The sequence below is a fragment of the Schistocerca nitens genome, chromosome 5 (genome assembly GCF_023898315.1).
Source record: "Schistocerca nitens isolate TAMUIC-IGC-003100 chromosome 5, iqSchNite1.1, whole genome shotgun sequence".
In the NCBI taxonomy this organism is placed as follows: domain Eukaryota; kingdom Metazoa; phylum Arthropoda; class Insecta; order Orthoptera; family Acrididae; genus Schistocerca; species Schistocerca nitens.
The window spans coordinates 782,985,309-783,009,106 of NC_064618.1; the positions used below are offsets into that span (position 1 = coordinate 782,985,309).

General features: G+C 42.5%; 1 protein-coding gene across 1 annotated transcript in view; it reads left to right on the top strand.

Moving 5' to 3' along the window:
* Nucleotides 1-14,387: 14,387 nt before the first annotated feature.
* LOC126260715 (uncharacterized protein DDB_G0286299-like) overlaps nt 14,388-23,798 on the top strand; it is a 28,879-nt gene continuing 19,468 nt past the window's right edge. The window contains exons 1-2 of the mRNA XM_049958053.1: nt 14,388-14,414; nt 23,141-23,442. Of these exons, the coding sequence (XP_049814010.1) occupies nt 14,388-14,414; nt 23,141-23,442 (329 nt within the window). The remainder of the gene's footprint in view (nt 14,415-23,140; nt 23,443-23,798) is intronic.

The following is a 23,798-nucleotide window of genomic DNA, read 5'->3' on the forward strand; positions in this document are numbered from 1 at the left end:
TCCAGATTTAGCCGGCCGCTGTGGAAGAGCGGTTCTAGGCGCTTCAACCCAGAACCGCGCTGCTGCTACGATCGCAGGTTCGAATCCTGCCTCGGGCATGGATGTGTGTGATGTCCATAGGTTAGTTAGGTTTAAGTAGTTCTGAGTCTACGGGACTAATGACCTCAGATGTTAAGTCCTATAGTGCTTAGACCCATTTGAACCATTTTTGAACCACTCCCGAGTTATAAAAAAAAAGGCTGTTAAATTTTATCATGCCATGGACAGTTGCACGTTTAATATCTATGTGGTTATAACACAGTGTATGACTCGGAGTTCATGGGAGCAGTAATGAAAAGATTAATGACGTATGCTGTGTCGGAAAAACGCCGTGTACGGCCAGAAGACAGGAGTGCACAGAGCCGAATAGCAGCTCTCGGCTTCGAGAGAAAGTTGTGTGCGTTTAACGCTTTCTCACTCTCGCGGTATTATGTTGACAAATTGTTTTCAAACTTGTGACATAGCAAACGGAACTCGTTTAAAAATGATTCGAGAAAATGACGATTTAATCAGTCCCGATTGTGTGCTTCTGCTGTCGTTTTAATTATTTTCTTATATAAAACATTGCTGAAAAGGATATATTCGACCTAAAATTAATGTGTAAAAGAAATATTAACAGCACAAAAGCGTTATAGTATCTACCAACAGTGTTGGTTATGGAATGATCTTTCCGGAGGCGGCGATGTTGCGATATTTCGTTCGGAGCCTCCCAGTGGCTCCGACTGAAGTGTGAGCGAGGGTAATTTCAAACAGCTGTGTGGCTTCCTCGAATCCCAAAAATAAGATGAGGTTCTATTTCACTTTAACTACTTATCGATACGTTAACGATATTGATAACCTATTTCCACTTTGATAAGACGGCATGTTCAAGTTCAGATACATTTCTATCAGTTTACGTCGAAGCAACTAAAACATTTCCACTTTAACAATCTGTTTACATCGTTTGAAATTGTCATGAGGCACAATTACAGATAAACAAACAGTTGTCCCACATCATGTTTTGGTTGAAGGGCACCACTACCCTAAGGAATTTTCACCGTATGGGGGGAAAAAGTGAGAACTAATGTAAACAACAATAAAAATGTATCTTAACGTGAACAAGCCATCTGATGATTAACCTGACGGTTCGAAACCGGTAACGGCTCTATTGACGTAAATAAACAGCATCATAAAAAATGGCTCTGAGCACTATGGGACTTAACTACTGTGGTCATCAGTCCCCTAGAACTTAGTACTACTTAAACCTAACTAACCTAAGGACGTCACACACATCCATGCCCGAGGCAGGATTCGAACCTGCGACCGTAGCAGTCGCGCGGTTCCGGACTGCGCGCCTAGAACCGCTAGACCACCGCGGCCGGCCAGCATCATAAAACATGGCTGGTTGCTGTTATTCAAAATATTAAGTATCATGAAATATTTTGTGTGATGTAATATCTTATCTTGTGTAGACACCTTTTATTAACCCGACACGTTCTACATCATTACTAAGTGTCGTATTCATTATCTACGGAACAAGTACTTATCTAATCTAATCTGTAAGAATGAGCATGTATCTTCATCATACGTCCCAAAACGCTCGATTTACACATTGCACTGAACTCAGAGTCAAATCTCCAGAAGGACAATACATAATCGAATATCTCTTGTCTTGACGAACCATTTTATTGTTGAGAGAAGCTTAAAATTCCGAGTATTGTGTATTCAGCCCAACACAAGAACACCACTAAAACCTAATTTTAAATACATGTATACTACCTGGTTTTTTACCATACCTACGACATTATTATATCAATGACTTATTTATACACCCAGAAATTATTCGAACTGTTCCAAATGGATCCAATGCATCTTCAACATCTTTGCTCAAAACCGAGGCAAGTATACCATAGTACACGAATATCAAAACAGTTCAAGTGGAAATGTGCGCACAACCAGAAGATGAGCGAAACCGAGACGTCTTCGGAACATCTGTAGTGACATTTTCGTCTCCGAGACGACAAACGGGCAACTGGTGACATAGACAGATGCTAAACACAGTGAACTGATGAAAAACATGTGGCTTAAACGAAACAAGAATAACTGAAAAGGGCAGTCATAATAGCTGTGAGCTTATCTCGGCATTTTACAAATGTTTCCTACGGTCCGACGTATCATATCTAAATGAAGTGGATATTACAAAATTCAAATGATTAATTGCATGTGCAAAATATATAGGAGGACATAGCAAGATAAAGTTAAGGACACACAAACAGACGGCCGGTGTAGCCGAGCGGTTCTAGGCGCTTCAGTGTGGAACCGCACGACCGCTACGGTCGCAGGTTCGAATCCCGCCTCGGGCATGGATGTGTGTGATGTCCTTAGGTTAGTTAGATTTAAGTAGTTCTAAGTCCTAGGGGACTGATGCATCAGATGTTAAGTCCCATAGTGCTCAGAGCCATTTGAACAATTTTGAACATACAAATAAAATTTTACTTGACTGTATGAGCCTCTATGGATGGAAGACATGGAATATAACAATCTCGTATGAAGATAGAAGCGGATTTCAAGCAGGCTAATGAGAGTTCCTACAGGGCTGGTAGGAGTTTCAAGGCTTGAACCAAGTAGTCAGAGTCACAGACAATCACAAAAATTGTTCAAATGGCTCTGAGCACTATGGGACTTAACATCTGAGGTCATCAGTCCCCTAGAACTTAGAACTACTTAAACCTAACTAACCTAAGGACATCACACACATTCATACCAGAGGCAGGATTCGAACCTGCGACCGTAGCGGTCGCGCGGTTCCAGACTGAAGCGCCCAGAACCGCTCGGTCACACCGGCCGGCAGAGACAATCACAGAGAATACGGTGTTCTGTACACCGCTGACTTGAACTGCGGTATATACAGGGTAAAAAAAAATCATGTATCCAGACTTTGCACCGCGATTCCTCACAAAATAGCAATAAGGATATGTCTCTCACAAAATGTCTTGCAGCGCATATTTCCGACACTAAATGAACGTTAAAGATTGGCAGTCTGGCAACATTGCGATTTCATGTACGGTAACTACCTCTATTAGGATTCAGCAATAGTTACGTGCTGTTGGTGCAGTGAATAGCGTTTTGGGTTAGAATGCAGGAGGTCGAGGTTTCTATTCTGGGTCGGGGTGTGTTTGTTTCTGTTTGCTAAATGTACAGCAGGTGGTTTCTGGCGTCTTATTCCTCATACAGCGATTACAGTGGGTCTTATGTACGACATTTGCCGTTTCGTACTAGGAACACAGAAATGAAAGTACAATAGTTTTTATTGGTCAGCGTTTAGAGTAGCTTTTTGCGCGTCGTGAACACGAATTGTATCGCACCACTCATCTACTAGATTCCAAACCTGTATTATAGGGCAGAATGAAACTGGAAAATAAAAAAAAAGAAATACGCCTCGATCCATTATCTCACCCTCGACCTCCTGCATGCCAACCCAAAAACCTATCCTATGCACCAACTGCACAGAACTACTGCAGGAGTTTTAAAACACGATACAAAGAACATATCAGGTGTTGGAAGTACGAAACAAACCATTCCACATTTGCAGAACATTTAAAGCACTATAACCACCATCCTACAAACATGCAACAAGAAATGAAAATAATGAGAATAAGCAACGATGACAAACATCTTATACAAACGCAAGAAAACTCCCACATTCAGAAAGCCATCGCTAAAAACGAACATGTGATCAATGAACAAACACACCTGAGCACAGGCTCCCTACTGCACCTAATAAAAGAAATGATAAGATAAAATAAAGAAACCAATCGTTCCTCTCACACAACCAGGAAAAAACAACTCTTACCCCTTCGCCTTCTGGACACACACACACACACACACACACACACACACACACACACAAACACAGCCCACAAAAAAAAGAAAAATTACACATCAAAACACTCTCTCTCTCTCTCTCTCTCTCTCTCTCTCACACACACACACACACACACACACACACACACACACACACACACGCATACACAAATGCATACACGAACATATCACAGACACTTCAATAATTACACTCGAAAGTTTGGCAATAACATTCGATTTTTGTCAAAAACATCTGACAGTCAGCAACAGAAACCAAAACATTGCATCGAAACAAGTGTTCAGGGCATAGTGCTGTGAAATGTGGGAAAAAACGGCAAATTGGCATTTATAAGAAGAACAACTACACCAAAAATGCAACAGGAGCGTAATATGTAGGAAATCGTCCACGCAACCTGTAAGTACAGTTCAAAACATTGCAGGCCACTGATGATGCCTTGCAGAAAATAAAGGCGAAACGCGTATGGCACTAAAATTGTGTTTGATTCAGTTGCTGTCAGACGGTCCAAAAGTAAAAATTATCAATATACCGTAATATTACACGCAACTGTGGAAGACAGGACTACAAAAGTTGCAGAACTACTGCTGTTTGCTGACACAGGTAGTTACCGTATATGTGATTAGTGTTACCAGATTGCCAATCTCTAACGTAGATTTACTGCCGGAAATATGCACTGGAAGAAATTTTGTGGCAGACTTTTTTGTATTGAAAGAGTGTGAGGAATCGCGCTGCGGAACCAGAGTGCGTGAATTTTTCTTCGCCCTGTATATAAGCCACGCACAATAGATAGATAACAGCAAGAATGCACAAAGCGGTTTTAAACTACCTTTTTTAAGGGAAAAGAAGCGTTGGATAACTCCGTAATTCTGGAGGGAAGGAGGAGAAGAAATTAGATTTTCCTTCGTTAACTGACAGCTGCCCGTCTTTGTAAGATACTAACCATCTCGAGTTCTAGATGAGATTTATTTGTAAAATAAATGTAAATTCAGGAGGACAAAAACTTCTCGGATCAACGTTTCTCGCTTAACCAACTGGTACTGACTCTCGGTATTCTGACGTTTGTTAAAATCGTCCTCCCAACTTCAGGACGAGCGCAACATTACTAGGCGCAAATTGGTCAGGCTCCGAGATTGCTGTGGTTCGCCCGAGCGGTGCGTTATGACGCAGATATCGGACGTGTGCTAAACAAGGTGACACGAGCCACCTATCTCTGACGCTCAGCTCCGTAACTGCTGTCTGTTTCAGCAAAATACCCGGTTTGAAAGTCAGTAAAGTCATGTCGTCAAGGAACTGGCCGATAAGGCGTAGTGAATACAATGAGCAGGATGCTTTGGCACAGGATTTAGATTACTGGTGTCCACACCAAGAACGAAAGTGATGATTAGTGGCAGCAATGTGAACAGCTTGTTTTTTAACGTAAAAACTGGGAAGTCATAGCAGTAGAATAAGTGGAAGGATCTTTATGTATTGCTTTTATTATCCTGCAGCCTGGACGAGGATGCTTATGGTGGACGGACATAGCAGAGACAGGCTTCGGTGGGACCGTAGTAACGAACTTAGTCTGACTGAAAGTGTGTACCGAATAGAGGTTTGAATTCATAACGTTGCTTTGCAAGAGCACTGCACTCACCAACTGAGATTTCCAGGCATAATTCACGAACCGTCACCATAATTCTGCCTCTTTCGTACATTCCGAACTTCACAGCAATTTCCTTAATATCTTTCTGTATTAGCACTCCTGAAAGGAAGAATGTCACGGTGAAACGGGTTAAACTCAGCTAGGGTAAGTAATAATCTCATTGATCCTTTAGAAAAACACTACGAAGTTCTTCCATATTTTTTCCTTTTATTCCAATTGTTGGCACCAGTTTCTGCTATTTACCTGTCGCGGGAAACTATAGTGCCTTCTTTGGACATCTAAAAATAGGAGAGAAGCTCGATGCTCTTGAAGGCTCAGATTTAAGTGTTCCTTGCTTTTGTACGATTACGGGGAGATGTAAACAAAATAGATGGTTCTGTGGTAGCTAGTTTCGGTCAAGATGGCAGTATAAACATTCATCGTCAGTCATACACATGACACAAATATGAATAATGTATCTAAAATTGCATTAACAACGTATCTGAAACTGCGTTACAACGGGGAGTAGTCAAATGGACGATAAAACAGTAGGAATAGGAAAAAGCCAGAGTCAGTGTTTGTGATTATTGCTGTTAATGTGGAAAGAAGAATATAATTTCCAATCTCAAAGAAAGCAGGTGTTGACAGATGTGAAAATTACCGAACTATCAGTTTAATAAGTCACAGCTGCAAAATACTAACGCGAATTCTCTACAGACGAATGGAAAAACTGGTAGAAGCCGACCTCGGGGAAGATCACTTTGGATTCCGTAGAAATGTTGGAACACATGAGGCAATACTGACCTTACGACTTATCTTAGAAAATAGATTAAGGAAAGGCAAACCTACGTTTCTAGCATTTGTAGACTTAGAGAAAGCCGGCCGGTGTGGCCGTGCGGTTCTAAGCGCGTCAGTTTGGGACCGCGTGACCGCTGCGGTCGCAGGTTCGAATCCTGCCTCGGGCATGGATGTGTGTGATGTCCTTAGGTTAGTTAGGTTTAAGTAGTTCTAAGTTCTAGGGGACTGATGACCTCAGTAGTTAAGTCCCATAGTGCTCAGAGCCATTGGAGCCAACTTAGAGAAAGCTTTTGACAATGTTGACTGGAATACTCTCTTTCAAATTTTGAAGGTGGCAAGGGTAAAATACAGGGAACAAGAGGCTATTACAATTTGTACAGAAATCACATGGCAGTTTTAAGAGTCGAGGGACATGAAAGGGAATCAATGGCTGGGAAGGGAATGAGACAGGTTTGTAGTCTCTCCACGATGTTATTCCATCTGCATATTGAGCAAGCAGTAAACTAAACAAAAGAAAAATTCGGAGCAGGTATTAAAATTCATGGAGAAGAAATAAAAACTTTGAGGTTCGCCGATGACATTGTAATTCTGTCAGAGACAGCAAAGGACTTGGAAGAGCAGTTGAACGGAATGGACAGTGTCTTGAAAGGAGGATATAAGATGATCATCAACAAAAGCAAAACGATGATAATTGAATGTAGTCAAATTAATTCGGGTGATGCTGAGGGAATTAGATTAGGAAATGAGAGACTTAAAGTAGTAAAGGAGTTTTGCTATTTGGGGAGCAAAATAACTGATGATGGTCGAAGTAGAGAGGATATAAAATGTAGACTGGCAATGGCAAGAAAAGCGATTCTGAAGAAGAGAAATTTGTTAACATCGAGTATAGATTTAAGTGTCAGGAAGTCGTTTCTGAAAGTATTTGTATGGAGTGTAGCCATGTATGGAAGTGAAACGTGGGCGATAAATAGTTTGGACAAGAAGAGAATAGAAGCTTTCGAAATGTGGTGCTACAGAAGAATGCTGAACATTAGATGGGTAGATCGCATAACTAATGAGGAGGTACTGAACGGAATTGGGGAGAAGAGGAGTTTGTGGCACAACTTGACAAGAAGAAGGGACCGGTTGATAGAACATGTTCTGAGGCATCAAGGGATCACAAATTTAGCATTGGAGGGCGGCGTGGAGGGTAAAAATCGTAGAGGGAGACCAAGAGATGAACACACTAACCAGATTCAGAAGGATGTAGGCTGCAGTAGGTACTGGGAGATGAAGAAGCTTGCACAGGGTAGAGTAGCATGGAGAGCTGCATCAAACCATTCTCAGGACTGAAGACCACAACAACAACAATGTGGAAAGGCGTTACCACTGAAGTGGCAACTAAGGACAGAAGGTAAAAATGAGGGCTTTATGGAATAAATTTAAATTTCACTATATGAATTACATTTAACTGATTCCACCGACATAGACACCTGGAACGTGGAAATAAATACAAAATGTTCATGGAAAAATACGCATTTTTGCCAGTAACTTTACTATCGTTACCTAGGTTTCGGGTTATCAGCCCATTGTTGTGCAGGATGGTACAATCCCCGCAAGGAATTTAGAGTTGTCCAATAAATTAAAGCTGATGGTAAATACACAAAATGTTACATTCAAAATACAACATGTTGAAATAAATAACCAGCAAATTGGTTTACATTCTGGAACAACCTAACAAAAATGTTTTGTGCCTTTACTAACGCTTGGTGGTGTCAAGGAGTGGAGAGTAACTGAACTGTTTGGTGACGTTTGTTTTATGGGTATTAGGACGTGGTTCAAGGCATATTTCTCTGCCTAGTGTTCCATCTTAGACTGCTTGAGACGTCATCAGAGGCTATAAACACTCATATAGCAGTTTCAGACTCAAACACGTTCAGAAATCTGAACAGTTTATACGTACCCACACAACGGTGTCATCAGATCTCTGCCTAAGCTAAAGGCGACCGACGTGTCTCACGAGTTTTGTATTCTAAAATGAAATTTTCTCTCTGCAGTGGAGTGTGCGCTGATATGAAAGTTCCTGGCAGATTAGTGTATTGGAAAAAAGTTGGCACTGTTCGCTTTGTTTAGCATTACGGCCCACAAGTTGTCTAATTTCAATCATTCTTCTTCTTTTCTGTTAACGTTTATTGTGATTCTGAGTTTCTATCACCATCTGTGCATCCTAGCATAGTGATGATTGGGTCTCGACTAAACTATAGTATCAGAAAAATGAATTTGGTGGCTTCCTGGTCCGAGTGTATGACCTGCTGCTGCCGACTTATCCCTATTTGCCCTCTTGTTATTTATTCATGTTTCTGTTACAGTTGCGTACAATTTCTTGTCGGTGACTAGTTTCGAACGTTAATGTTTACAACTAGCTAGTCTCTTGAATGCACCACTTCTGTGTTATGGCCACGCCACATTTATCATGCAGACCTATTTTATGAAGATGTCCTGTAAGCGTATCAGTGGAATTGAGCCCTACAAACACTCGAAATGGAGGAAATGGTTTGAGAATAAACGTTAATGTCCGAAGCTAGTTACCACCAAGAAATTGTAGACGACTGTAGTACAAACCCGAATAAATAACTATCAGATTTGAACTGCTGAGGCCGCGCGGGATTAGCCTAGCGGACCGCCGGCACGGTAGCTCAGCGTTTTCGTTCAGAGGGGTAGCTGCCCTTTAAAAAAAAATAAAAATAAAAATAAAAGAAACCTGAGTTAACGGATCAACGACGAACTGAAACGGGTGTCTAGCGACGACCTCCCCGAGCAGATGAAACGAACGAAAACGAACAAAATGAGATTTAAAAAAAATTTTAAAAAAGCGATCCTCGACTGTGCGGCTGGTCCCGGCGGAGGTTCGAGTCTTCCCTCGGGCATGGGTGTGTGTGTTTGTCCTCAGGATAATTTAGGTTACTTAGTGTGTGAGCTTAGGGACTGATGACAATAGCAATTAAGTCCCATAAGATTTCACACACATTTGAAACTTTTTTTTGTATTTCTGATCCTGTTATCAACAAAACGTTGGAATTATATAACTCCTCATGTTTTCCTTTATTATTAATGCTACTTTTTGTAGTTCTTCATGTTCATTTGACCACATGTGCAAGGGATTTTATATATTCCTACTGTGGCAAGCGGCGTGCGTAGTGCCTTTGAGGAATTCAAATATTCGCGCAGATTTCTCGTTCATTTAAACGCTGTGTCAATACCGGGTCTTCTTAGCATTCTGCTTATGCGATTTGTGTTTGTTTTTACGACTGACATATATAAAATCCCCTCCACATCCTGTGAAGTGTACGTAGGAACTACAAAAAAAAGCATTAACACCCATCTTAAGAAACACAAACGCAATTGTCGGCTGGAAAACACGGGTATATAAGCAGTAACAGAGCACGCGCTGATATCAGAGAACTATAAAATTAGTTTCTCTGATAAAATGGTCTTATCAAGATGCAATCATTACTATGCTAGGATGTACAGAGAAGACCGTAGACATTCAAAAGTACAAAAACGACTTTAACAGAAAAGAAGGACTGAAATCAAACAGGTTAACGCACAGACCCATGCCCGAGGAAGGACTCGAAGCTCCGGCGGGAGGGGCTGCGCAATCTGTGACAATGGCGCTTCAAACCGCACGGCCACTCCGCGCGGCGTCCCATAACAAACTGCATAACAAACATAAGTGCGACTCCGTGATTCTAGGCAGTGGTCTAATGAAGTCACGAACCTTCCGTTGCGCAGATACGCATAAACAATTCGGCTCTACTGAGCTACTCTGAGTTGCTGTCTGATTCTTCATAGCCTCTGATAATGTCTCCAGTACTGGAAGAGAGAACTTAGGCTGTTTTACATGCCTTGGACCACAGCCTAATGCCCATACAACAAATAACGCAAGTACCGACCGTGAAAGCCTGTATTGTATAACCGAGGTTTGTTTGCTCCTTCTGTAACTATTTATAGTGGAGTACAACTTAATTAAAGTGGATTGGACAAATGAAAGACCTCCTCGCCAGGCCGCCAAGGATCAATGGATGTCCAACGGCCGCCGTACCATCCTCTGCCTTGCGTCGTGCGGATACGGCATGGAGGAGAATGTGGTCAGCAAACAGCTCTCCTGGCCGTTTTGCAGAATTTCCAGGCCGTGGAGCCCCTGCTGTTCGATCAAGGAAGAATCCTTAACAGTGCATGGAATCGAACCCGCGTCTTCCGCATGCAGCCACCTACGATGGCCACTCAATTACAGAGGTGGGCGGATTGGACAATTAGTCAGACTTCACAAAAAAGGATTTAGTCATCATTTTTTTGTTTTATTTTATTATTGTGGTGACTGTGAATCTATTGTTTTGTTTATTTAGTATTAGCAACTGACGATCGTAAACCCTTGGCTGCATATGTTTGTACGACGATGCGCAACTATTTCTTTATCAGTTATGGTAGACAATGGGCTAGATCACCAAAGTAAATAATAATATTGAAACAAGTGACAAGAAGTGTAGTTCCGAAGTAACCATTTCTTGCTAAGACCCACAATGAAACCAATAGAAATTATAAAAAATGTACATTTTATTTAAGAGTACTAGTGTTTGAGATTCTAATATAAAGGTAGTGATATGAAATACATTAAAGGCAAAAACACTTAGCAAAAAACAGTTTCGCATTAGTTTTAAAACTACATGTGGAGAATTTTTAAATGGTTACAAGCATTGGGTGACAAAAACGTTGTCACACAACACAATTTTCTTACACCTATTCCTACTGGTTGTTGTAACCCATTAACTCGTTTCTAAATAACCAGGCAGAGCTGCGCAAGAGATTATTACCCCTTTTATTTCGTGAACCATTCAAGACGTCAAAACGAGGTACTCAAGAAATGGTGTATCTTGGAGGAGAACGTATTTTTATTACAGGGATAATACTCGCAACTCTAGTACGATATCAATAGAGATACTGAAGCATTGATATAAATTTTGTGAAGGTGATATCCCACAGCACGAAAGTGTTGAAAAAACACGTTACAATACCACCGCCATGAGCTGCCTATAAATATTTCTTTGTTACAACCAGTTTGAATCCTCGGATGATCGTCAGCTACCTTGGAGTCATTTAGAACACCTTACACGGCAATACGAAACCTGTGTCGTCAAACAGCATAAAATCCTTCATACGTCGCTACAGTTAAGTAACGTATTTCACTACCTGGTAGCAGTGACTCATGAGGAATTGAAGTAATATAAGTAGTTTTAAATTACATCAAGATACCTGATGATGGTCCGAGGGTTGAAACAAGTAATTCAGAAAAGTCGCTCTTTGTGGTGGTACTATGACGAGTTTTAAAGCATTCATGTTTTTTAAGTAATTAATACTTCTTACAAGGCACCGGAAATTTTCAGAAAACATTAGTATTTACCGCATAATAATGTGCTGAATTTGAGAGGCAAGGTGTTGCGGTGTTAAAACTGTATATCGCTGTTCTCGTCTTTTCGAGAGCCTTCGACGACGCATAAATTATGGGAAGTCCCATAAAAAAGTATTTGATTCTGTTTGTCTGTTGATCCTAAAGTGTTAGCTTTATACCAGTTCTATGTGATGCTCTGCACGCAATTATTTGCCGAAAATTTCCGTTTTACTTCTGAAACCGTTCACGAAATAAGAGTTGTTAATGGCAACAGCCACGAAAGCCTGCTGACTTACGTAAGACTTGTTCCATATGTCAACTTAAGAATCATGTAGGATCAACGTTGATTCATACCTCTGATGATATTAATTCACGGAGGCGTCTGTATGAGGTTTTTATTCACGAATGCTGTCAAATGGCTGATGAGGATGTATATACATCTACACCCATACTCCGCAAACCTCTATGACGTGCATGGCAGAGGGTACTTCTCATTGTATCACTTATTAGGGTGACTTCCCATTCCATTTGAGTACGAAGCGAGCGAAGAGGGACTGTTTAAACGACTCTGTGTGCGCTATAATTAGTCTAATCTGTCTTCGCGGTCACTACTGGAGTAGTTTGATTCTAGATTCTCGTTCTTGAAACTTTTTAAGAAGGGTTTCGCTTTATATGAATGCGGATTCAGTGTGGTGTCTGTTCTCTCGCTTACTAGGCACCTGAGTTAACCACTGCGCCACCTGGACACAGTGTTTATCACAATTGCGGGTACTATTTCGGTACCCCTACCGGCCGACCCACACCCCGACCTGTTGTCACCTATCTGCAGTCCCCGTACATGAGATCCCCGCAAGAGGTTGGACGTAATTGTGCATCCGCACCTGAAAGTGGTGGATTCATTGCCCATCGAGGCGAACCAGACACTCGTCGCTGCTGATTCTGCATAAAATCCCGATGCAGTTGACACCAATAATCCCTTCCCTTGCTTTTCCTTTTCTTTCTCCCCCACCGACCTTCAATTTACAGAATTTCGCATAATAGCTGAGGGCTATCTTTAAGCATTTGCCAGCTCTATTCTCAAAACGTTATCGATAGCTGCTCTTTCCCAGTGTTTAGCAGTAGTAAAACGTGGACACTTGGAATTATTCAACCTCTATCATACTGACCCACGGCCTTTACGGAAATTCCTTGAAGCACTACTGGGACAGCCCACGTCTTTTATTACTTCGTATAGACCAAATTGCCCAAAAAAAAAAAAAAAAAAAAAAGCTGGGACACCCATTGAGGACTCGAAATGCGTCGTAATGGCAGTGAACCGTGGTCAGCTGTCATCATTCACCTTACAAGGGAACCTCCCCATCGCACCCCCCTCAGATTTAGTTATAAGTTGGTACAGTGGATAGGCCTTGAAAAACTGAACACAGATCAATCGAGAAAACAGGAAGAAGTTGTGTGGAACTATGAAAAAAATAAGAAAAATATACAAACTGAGTAGTCCATGAGCGAGATAGGCAACATCAAAGACAATGTGAGCTCATGAGCGCCGTGGTCCCGTGAGCAGCTGCGGAACGAGAGGTTATTGGTTCAAGTCTTCCCTCGAGTGAAAATTTTACTTTCTTTATTTTCGCAAAGTTATGATCTGTCCGTTCGTTCATTGACGTCTCTGTTCACTGTAATCAGTTTAGTGTCTGTGTTTTGCGACCGCACCGCAAAACCGTGCGATTAGTAGACGAAAGGACGTGTCTCTCCAATGGGAACCGAACACATTTGATCGCAAGGTCATAGGTCAACCGATTCCTCCACAGGAAAACACGTCTGATATATTCTATACGACACTGGTGACGGCATGTGCGTCACATGACAGGAATATGTTGTCGACCCACCTAACTTGTACTGTAGTCGACTGACGTCGTGTATTTTGATGTTTGTTTAGGTGTAGCGTCCCCATACTACGGCTCAGTTACCTCGCATCGCCGGCCGCGGTGGTCTAGCGGTTCTGGCGCTGCAGTCCGGAACCGCGGGACTGCTACGGTCGCAGGTTCGAATCCTGCCTCGGGCATGGGTGTGCGTGATGTCCTTAGGTTAGTTAGGTTTAAGTAGTTCTAAGTTCTAGGGGACTTATGACCTAAGATGTTGAGTCCCATAGTGCTCAGAGCCATTTTTTTTACCTCGCATCGGACGGACGGACCGACAGATAATAATTGTCTGAAAATAAAAAATTTAACTTTTCACTCAAGGGAAGACTTGAAGCAAGGACCTTTCATTCCGCAGCTGCTCACGTTAACCACGGGACCACGGCGCTCGTGAGCTCACAGTGTCTTTGATGTTGCATATCTTGCGCATGGACTACTCAGTTAGTATATTTTGCTTATTTTTTTCATAGATCCACACAACTTCTTCCTGTTTTCTCGATTGATCTGTGTTCAGTTTTTCAAGGCCTATCCACTGTGCCAACTTATAACTATATCTGAGGGGGGTGCGATGGGGAGGTTCCCTTGTTAGGGCACACTGACGGGGCGCATCCCGAGCGTAGTGCAGGTGTCCGCAGGCAGGGGGCGTGTCGCTTGCGTCACGCAGCCGCTGCGCGCCGCGCTGGTATAAAGGCGCTGCCAGCCAGCCGGCGGACCCTGTTCAGTGCTTCCGCCATGGCTGCTCGCGTCATCTCCCCTCGGGTGAGTACTCCGCCCGACGTACATGTTGTTAGTACCTGAGTTTCCTGCCCATTAACGAGCCGTCACTAGGAAGGCAAAAGCGTCCATCCTCCTTCCTGCGTGCGAAGACCCATTCACTAACATGAGTAATGATTTGGCAGCCCCTTCGAACACAGGTACACGCTGTCGACGAACGACATTAACGTGAAATTTGTTCTGTGTGTAGGCCACGAGTCGCAAGTAGAAAGAAAATGAGACGTCATTATTATTTCGTCATTTTACTTACTTGCGCACACAGTTTCATTTTGTAGCCATCCTTGCAGGGAAAAGAGAAAGCTACTTTGTGACATGAAAGAGTGTGATGGAACGATCGTGGTAGTCTCACGTCACTTTTGTGTCTATTAGGCACTTTATAATATAATGAAAATGGCCAACTTTTTGTCATTGTATAGTGAACACCTTTATGAGTCATTGACAGCTTTATATGTACAGTCGTGGACAAAACGAGCGAGACCCCCTCGCCTTTTCGTTATGCTGATCCGCACAGCTTTAAAGTCTGCTACACAGCATAACAGGCAAGGCGATGAAGTGCTACCAACATACTATGCACAGGCGTGAAATTGAAAAACTATCCGAACTTTGTCAGACTGTTTTCAATCATGTTTAAGACTACATTAACGCTGATTAGTGTGTTAAAGACAACACGTAAATATAATATATAAATGAAAGAAGAAACGCTAATTAGTATGAATAAGTGTTAATAAAAATGAATTTCAGCTTATAGAGATAACATAACTTTTTAGTATGACAAAGTACTCCAGATCGTTACGAATTAGCAAAATATTTTGCGCATTCGGCCGCGAAACGGTCTGTATCAACGTCCAGACCAGTCATACTGGAATACCGTTGCTGAATTACCATGAACGTGTACAAATTGAGCAATGTGTGAAGATTTATAACGAAATTCAGTGAAAAATCATTCAGTGCCACACTTAAGTCAGTTCAGTTATTGACAGAAGCGGAAAAAGTAAGCAGTAACAGGTATGAAATTCTACAAGAGTTTCATATTGACATCGACAGGGTGCCGGTACAGAAAAAAGGTAGCAATAAAACGTATTGGGGACGCGAGAATTTCTTAAAATTGCTTTACCGATAGTATATCTACCTCCATCAAGATTAGAACCGAAAACAAACCAGACCTCCCTTGCAGTAGCGAAACACCTTACAGTTACAGTTACGTTATCTCGATAAGCTGAAATTAATTTTTATTAGTACAGTTCATACTAATTAGCGTTTCTTCTTTCATTTATATCTTATATTTATGTGTTGTGTTTAACACACTAATAAGCATTAATGTAGTGTTACACATGACTGAAAACAGTCTAACAAAGTTTGGACGGTTTTTCAATTTCACGCCTGTGTATAGTATGTTGGTAGCATTTCGTCGCCTTGCCTGTTATGCTGTGTACCAGACTTTAAAGCTGTGCGGATTAGCATAACGAAAAGGCGAGGGGTTTCGCTCGTTTTGTCCACGACTGTACATACTAATGACCCGAAAAGTACTATTCAGTGATACAAATGTTGACCTCTTTGCCCCACCACAGAGCGCGTTGCGGTGAGGCAACTTTAAATTCTTAAATAGGAACATAACATTATTATTGTTCACTCGGATTCTACGGGAAAAAAATACGTAACATTTGTTCAAATGGCTCTAAGCACTATGGGACTTAATACCTGAGGTCATCAGTCCCCTAGACTTAGAACTGATTAAACCTAACTGATCTAAGGACTTCACACGCGTCCATGCCCGAGGCAGGATTCGAATCTGCGACCGCAGCACCACCGCGGTTCCGGACTGAAGCGCCTAGAACCGCTCGGCCACAGCGGCCTGCGTAACTTTTCTATGTCACACTTTTGTCTTTGCGCGATACACGACAAATAACAGAATTGACATGCAAAACGGTTGGCGTATTATCTCGAGAAAAATGGTTTGGATCAAAAATGTACAACAGACATGTCTGGCAAATGGCTCAGTGCTTTGCAGTTTCCTGCGTGTAGCTGTTTTGCAGCTTTCATTGATTCATTATTTGACTCGAGGTAGGTGTGCACGTCGTCCCTCATTTCTTAAATATATTCCTCCATAACCTGACTGCGTTAATAGAATGCAGGCAGTTACCATAGAAGAGAAAATTAAAATGGATTACATTCACGGAGAAAGTGGCAGGAATTTCGATAATGTCGTAATCCTTTATGCTCAACGTTTTCCAAACAATGTGCGATCATGCGCTTCTCTTTCTGGTTATTCGACAGCTCTCCACAGAGGGAACTGTACAACTACGAAAAAGGAAGTGTCGAAGAACAGTTGCTGGAGGGACTAATGAAACTGCGACATTAGGTGCAGTGAATCATGTTCAAAATGTTCAAATGTGTGTGAATTCCTAGGGGTCCAAACTGCTGAGGTCATCGGTGCCTGGATTTACACACTACTTAAACTAACTTATGCTAAGAACAACACACACACCCATGCCCGAGGGAGGACTCGAATCTCTGGAGGGAGGTCAGTGAACATAAGCCCCACATTAGCACTCAGCAGTTAAGTCGTTATTCGGGAACTAGTCACACTATTGTTTGAAGAATTTTGAAACGTAAAAAAATATCACCTGTTTGCCTCTATCAGGGACTTCATGGCAATGATTTCTGGAAGCGAGTAATATTTTTCAAGTGATCGCTTCAGCAAATACAGAAAGAGCCCAATTTCTTTGCTTGATCATTCTTCTCTGACAACCCGACCTTCAAGAACCATAGCGGTTATGATTAATCGACACGACAAGCAATATTGGAATGTGGAAAGCCCATATTGGTTGTACCAAGTAGAACATGAGCGTCTGGGACCTGTGAATGTTTGTTGTGGAATAATAAATGACAAACTCATTGGTCCATTCTTTGTCGATGACACCTTAAATGGTGGTAAATATCATTCCTGGAGGACCATCTTCCAGTATTGCTTGCAGACCTTCTCTTGGAGATGCGACAGACAATGTGATTCCAACATGGCAGTTATCAAGCAAATTAGTTTGTAACACCACGGGAAGTATGAGATCGCACGTACAGTCATCGGTTGATCGGTAGAGGTGGTCTAGTTAACTTGGCCTGCAAGATCGCCAGGTCTCACTTCGCCCGACTTTTGTTTGTGGGGTTTCACGGTATTAGCAATGCATTTCAGCAGATTACATCGGGGATACTACTCAGTTGTGTCAAATCATTCTGTGGGCGGCTAAATGAATGCATCGAACTGCGCGGCGACATTTCTGACCACTTACTGTGAAATAATTGCTACAACAAGCACCCCACTGGTGAGAGGTGAAAAGTGAGAGGACATATTGTAAACCAGCACCAGCACCCCGTTGGTGAGAGGTGAGGGGACACACCTCAGACAAGATTTCTTTCACAGTTACTGAACATCTGGATTTCTTTTTTTTTACTAATGTATTTTTCTCGAGATAATACCGTTCTGAAACGCAGTTGTGTTATTTTCCGTGTAGAGTGCCATCTATCACGCAACGACCAAAGTGTTGCATACAAAAGTTACATATTTTTTCAATAGATTTCGAATCTACAATAGCAATTGGATGTTCCGATTTAAGATTTCAAAAATGGTTCAAATGGCTCTGAGCACCATGGGACTTAACATCTGAGATCATTAGTCTCTTAGACTTAGAACTACTTAAACCTAACTAACCTAAGGACATCACACACATCCATGCCCGAGGCAGGATTCGAACCTGCGACCGTTGCAGCAGCACGGTTCCAAACTCAACCGCTCGGCCATAGCGGCCGGCTAAGATTTCAAATTTTTCCCTCGCACTGATATCACCAGGCATTTTTAAAAATGTTGAATATATATTTTTCCGTTTTTTAATTCGATGCACAGTTTTTGAGATATTTCGTTCTTTCAAGATAAAAAGGTCGCCTTGCATATGCATGCAGGGTGTATAAAACAATGTCATAGTCTTTAGAGGAGACAATAAAGAAACACATTTTTAATGCCACAGGTGCACGATTCTCCCACCAGGGGTCGATCAAGGTTTTGACGCTAGTAGTTCTCAGGAACGGTGTTCAAACTTCCGTGTAATGCATATTGTTTTACGTAGAGGTGTTGCTGAAAATATCGTCCATTTAAATTAGTCCAAAACTAGCATCTGCTAATGATTTTCTAACACGCTCAAAACAACCAGGTGTTTCAGCCATAATGGCTGCGTGCTTATGAATGTCTAACAGTCTCAAATAAACAGGTTTTTCACTAATAATGGTTGTATCTTCAGCCAAACGTGCAACGAGGTCTTTTTTAGAGAGTCTATCGGTGTGTCGTCTCCCCCCAGAAAAAGAAATCCCTAAGGGTGAGTCGGGAGAATGTGTTGGCCACTGTTGTAGTCCACCCTTCCCAAACCAACAATTGCGGAAAATATTATCTAAATGTTCTCTGATATCAACGGTAAAGTGTTGTCTCCGTCTTGCTTGAATCAGAGTCGTTGACTGACTGCTAGCGGGATATTCTCCAACATTTCCGCCGCACGGGTAGCCGCGCGGTCTAGGGCGTCTTGCCAAGTCCGAGCGGCTCCCTTCCCCCGGGGGGGGGGGGGGGGGGGGAGATTGGAGTCCTCCCTCGGGCCTGGGTGTGTGTGCTGTCCTTAGCGTAAGTTAGTTTAAGTTAGATTAAATTAGATTAAATAGCATGTAAACTTAAGTACCGATGACCTCAGCAGTTTGGTCCCATTAGACCTTACCACAAATTTCCAGTTTTTGCCAACATTTCTGGTAGTACTACACGGAGAAAGATACAGTAATTTTCTCCATAGAGTGCGTTAGGCAGTAGACAAGACTTAAGCGAATGGTCTTGAGGAATATCGTGCTAAATCTCTGTTGATAGTAGAACACTCGATATGTCTTAGGAGCCTTCCATAATTATAGCTATTAGTAATAATGTGTTTTTAGGTGGTTATCACGCCCAAGTACATGTGGTGAGAGAAAGCCATCCATTAATGTTCATTTCTCCCCAGCACAGCAGGTTAGGCGTTGAAGTGAAGTGAAGTGTGGACGCGTGGACGCAAACCGGTTACTCTATGCTGCCATGCGTATTCCACTTAGTGGAGCAGTTGCGACCATACAGAAAACATTGGATCGTAAAATTTGTGATACGTTTGTGGGAAGATTGTTCTATGCGGAGAAAATATAACTCATACTAATGTGTGTACATATTAGGGTACCACATACAAAAATATCTACGCTTATACCTGTTATATTGTAAGGTTGGGACTTTAATTTTTGCTATGATGTCGGTGCTGATGGCCAATGAAAGCGGGTTAAAAACTGTGAGCTGTCTGGGGAAGTTAGCCGTGCATTACTGCGCAACTGTTTCACCAGGTATCTAGTCTAGGTTTACTAAATTCCCAACCAGACTAACATTAATTATAATCTTTTAATAGTCATACAACAACCGGTAATATATATATTAAAAAAATGAATTTAAACAAAAAGAAAGAAATCAGTTTATATTTGGAAATTTATTTTAAGATTGATCATGAAATTTCAGCATATTAAATTCTATTCGTAACTAAGCTGGTGCCTTATTTAGGATTGTGAAAATCTTACGGAACACATCAAATATGGAGCCAAGATTGGGAGACTGCATACAACACTGCATTCATAAAATAACACACGAAGAACGTTGAAACATGTGCAAGAGAAAGTTAACCACTACCAACAGATTCAAATTTTCACCCAAAGAAATTACGTTCGTAGCACAATCCTGTCCGTCATGTAATTACCACATACTGGTATACTAAATTCATACTAACTCTCTGTGAAATCTTCCCAAAAAGAATAGCTGAGGGCTACTTTGATGATTACACTACATGCTTCACGTGGTCAACTTGGTTTACACAAAGCGTATAACTCCACAATAATTTTGATAATTAAAATAAATTAGATCGAAAAGCAATTTACAAAAGAAAAACCTCGAACTGGTTACTAACGTCTTACTGTTAACCTGACGGGTCAAACAGTTATATAAGCACGTGGTACTGGTCTCGCAAAGCACACCCCACGTGGGTTGAACATAAAGAAAAGTTGCTATATTGAAAAATATTGTCAAGACGAGACGTTATAATCACACAAGCATTTGCATTTAAGATTGATTTTAGTTAGAGTTACTGATCAACACGTGGTTCCAACTTTACTCACAAAGTAGTGACAAAGCAACTACCGGAAAATAATCTGAACTTCACACGAGAATTACACTGCGCTGCAATTTAAGATAACATTAGATATTTTAGAGCTAAACCTGAAATAAAGGTGATTAAATTTTCAGTTAGGCTGAACTTAAGAAATCCATTGTCCTACGGACTTAGCAGACACGCGCTTAGCCGCAGATCTTACCACTTCAGACGCTCGCCACGGACCGACTGATCTGCTCCCTTTCTGAGGGTGCCTCACAAATACAAACAGAAGTGGCCAGAGGGGCAGCTTCCTATACCAACATGACAACGGACGGACAGGACCATACTAAGGATAGAAACCTCTTTGCTTTTAGAAAGCGTAGCTACCTGTTCCGACGTTGGTCCTACTGTTCTCTAGCAGACAGGCTTGTCTGCTACCCTCAAGCATGCAACTACAAATACATTTGCTCATTCATCCTCTCACACAGAAGGGAAGGGGGATGACAGTATCTTATCATATACAGTATATAAAAGAAAGCGGATGTAGGTTCCGTATGAGACTGTGTGACATGAATTACATATAAACTGTGTTTTAAAGTGTAGTAGTGTGACAGATCGTTCTTGTTTATGTGTAAAAGTAACACGTTCCACTACTCAGTCTCCTCCCAGATAGTCAGAAACGCCACAGTAAATTTAGAAGAGGAATTTATTCCATAAATGACAACAGATTTAAGAAATCAAACATGAAAGGAATCCAACAGAGACCTTTCAATATATATATAAGCGCCGGCCGGTGTGGCCGTGCGGTTCTAGGCGCTTCAGTCTGGAACCACGTGACCGCTACGGTCGCAGGTTCGAATCCTGCCTCGGGCATGGATGTGTGTGATGTCCTTAGGTTAGTTAGGTTTAAGTAGTTCTAAGTTCTAGGGGACTGATGACCATAGATGTTAAGTCCCGTAGTGCTCAGAGCCATTTGAACCAATATATATATATATATATATATATATATATATATATATATATATATATAAGCACGTGACGGAAGAAGCCACACTGATTACATTTTCAGACATGGCGTTTAATATTAGACTGCTTGAATGCAGAAGTGATTCTGAACTTGAAAATGTGGCTTTAATCAGATCTGCACATTCTTCTTTGCTTTGACTAACTTATGCAAGATATCAGTATGGCGTGGTAAGTTGCAGCAGACTCTAAATAATGCTCCACATGTGTACTAAAGGGAAACCGTTAAATTTCAGTTAAACGATAAATCATACAAATCTAAAGGCTGTCAACGCAGCTAAATAGCTATGGATTACAATTACGAACAACCTAAATTTCAACAATCACATTGATAATGTTCTGATGAAGGCGGACTAAGAGTTTTATTGGTAGAACACTTAAAAGATGCTGCTCTTCTGGAGTATTGCTGCGAAGTATAGGATCCTTACCGGATAGAATTGGTTCAAATGGCTCTAACCACTATGGGACTTACCATCTGAGGTCATGAGTCGCCTAGGCTTAGAACTACTTAAACCTAACTAACATAAGGACATCACACACATCATGCCCGAGGCAGGATTCGAACCTGCGACCGTAGCAGCAGCGCAGTTCTGGACTGAAGCACCTAGAACCGCTCGGCCACAGCGGCCGGCTCCGGATAGAATTGATGAAGCACGTCGAAAAAGCACAGAGGAGAGCAGCTCGTTTTGTATTATCGCGAATTAGGAGAGATGGTGGCACGGATATGATACGCGAGTTGGAGTGTCAATCATTAAGACAACTACGTTTTTCGTTGCAGCGAGAAATTTCCATCGCCTCCGAGTGCGAAAATATTCTGTTGCTGCCCATCTGCGTAGGGAGAAATGATTATAGTCATAAAGAGAAATCAGAGCTCGCACTGGAAGATTTAATATTCGTTTTTCCCCCTCACTGTAGAGTGTGGAACATTAGAGAGATAGTGTGAAAGGCGTGCGATGAACGACGGCCGCGGTGACCGAGGGGTTCTAGGCGCTTCAGTCCAGAACCGCGCGATTGCTACGGTCGCAGGTTCGAATCCTGCCTCGGTCATTGATGCGTGTGATGTCCTTAGGTTTAAGTAGTTCTAAGTTCTAGGGGACTGATGACCTCAGATGTTATGTTCCATAGTGCTCAGAGCCATGTGAACTTTTTTTTTTTTTTTTTTTTTTTTTTTGCGCTGAACTGTCTGCCAGCCACTTCAGTGGGAATTGCAGGGCAGTCATGTAGCTGAAACTTCATGGCAGATTAAAACTATGTAGAGCACTGGCCCGCGAAAGGCAAAGGTCCCGAGTTCGAGTCTTGGTGCGGCACACAGTTTTATTCTGCCAGGAAGTTTCATATCAGCGCACACTCCGCTGCAGAGTGAAAATCTCATTCTGAAGTCATGTAGCTGTCGATGTCTCCGGTACGCCGTTGGCTTCTGGTCCGTTTCCAAGCGACTGCGTATTTGCCTTTACGTGGGTGGGGTGGCCCGGTACTCGTGCAGCGAGGTAACGCCGCCGCCGTGTGCAGGTGTGGGCCCTGGTGTGCCTGGCGGCCGTGGCGCCGCTGTCGCTTGCGTCGCCGGTGCCGCCGCGGGTGCTGCAGAGCGCCACCAACCTGGCGGTGGTGCCGCGCGCGGCGCTGCCGGCCAACCTGACGGTGCTGTCGGTGGCGCTGCTGCCGGACCCGGCGGCCGCCAACGTCACGGTGCTGCCGCTGGCGCCGCCCACGCTCGACGCCCTGCCGCCCGGCGCCGTCTCGCTGGCCAAGCAGCTGCCGCTGGCGCCGCCCCAGCAGCCAGACCTGCCCGAGTCCGCCGCCCCCGGAGACGCGTGAGTACCTCTCGCCAGCTGTCGCCATTGTGCTGAACACCCCTATAGTGTTCGTGTGAGCAGGCTCCATCAGCACCCTATTCGAGAGCGTGGCGAGACCAAGCCCCTACCACGCCGTCCCCCAATGGAAGCAGCTGATCGCCGCCATTTGCAGGGATGAATCCTTACAAGGGAACCTCCCCATCGCACCCCCCTCACATTTATTTATAAGTTGGCACAGTGGATAGGCCTTGAAAAACTGAACACAGATCAATCGAGAAAACAGGAAGAAGTTGTGTGGAACTATGAAAAAAGTTAGTAAAATATACAAACTGAGTAGTCCATGCGAAGATAGGCAACATCAAGGTCAATTGGAG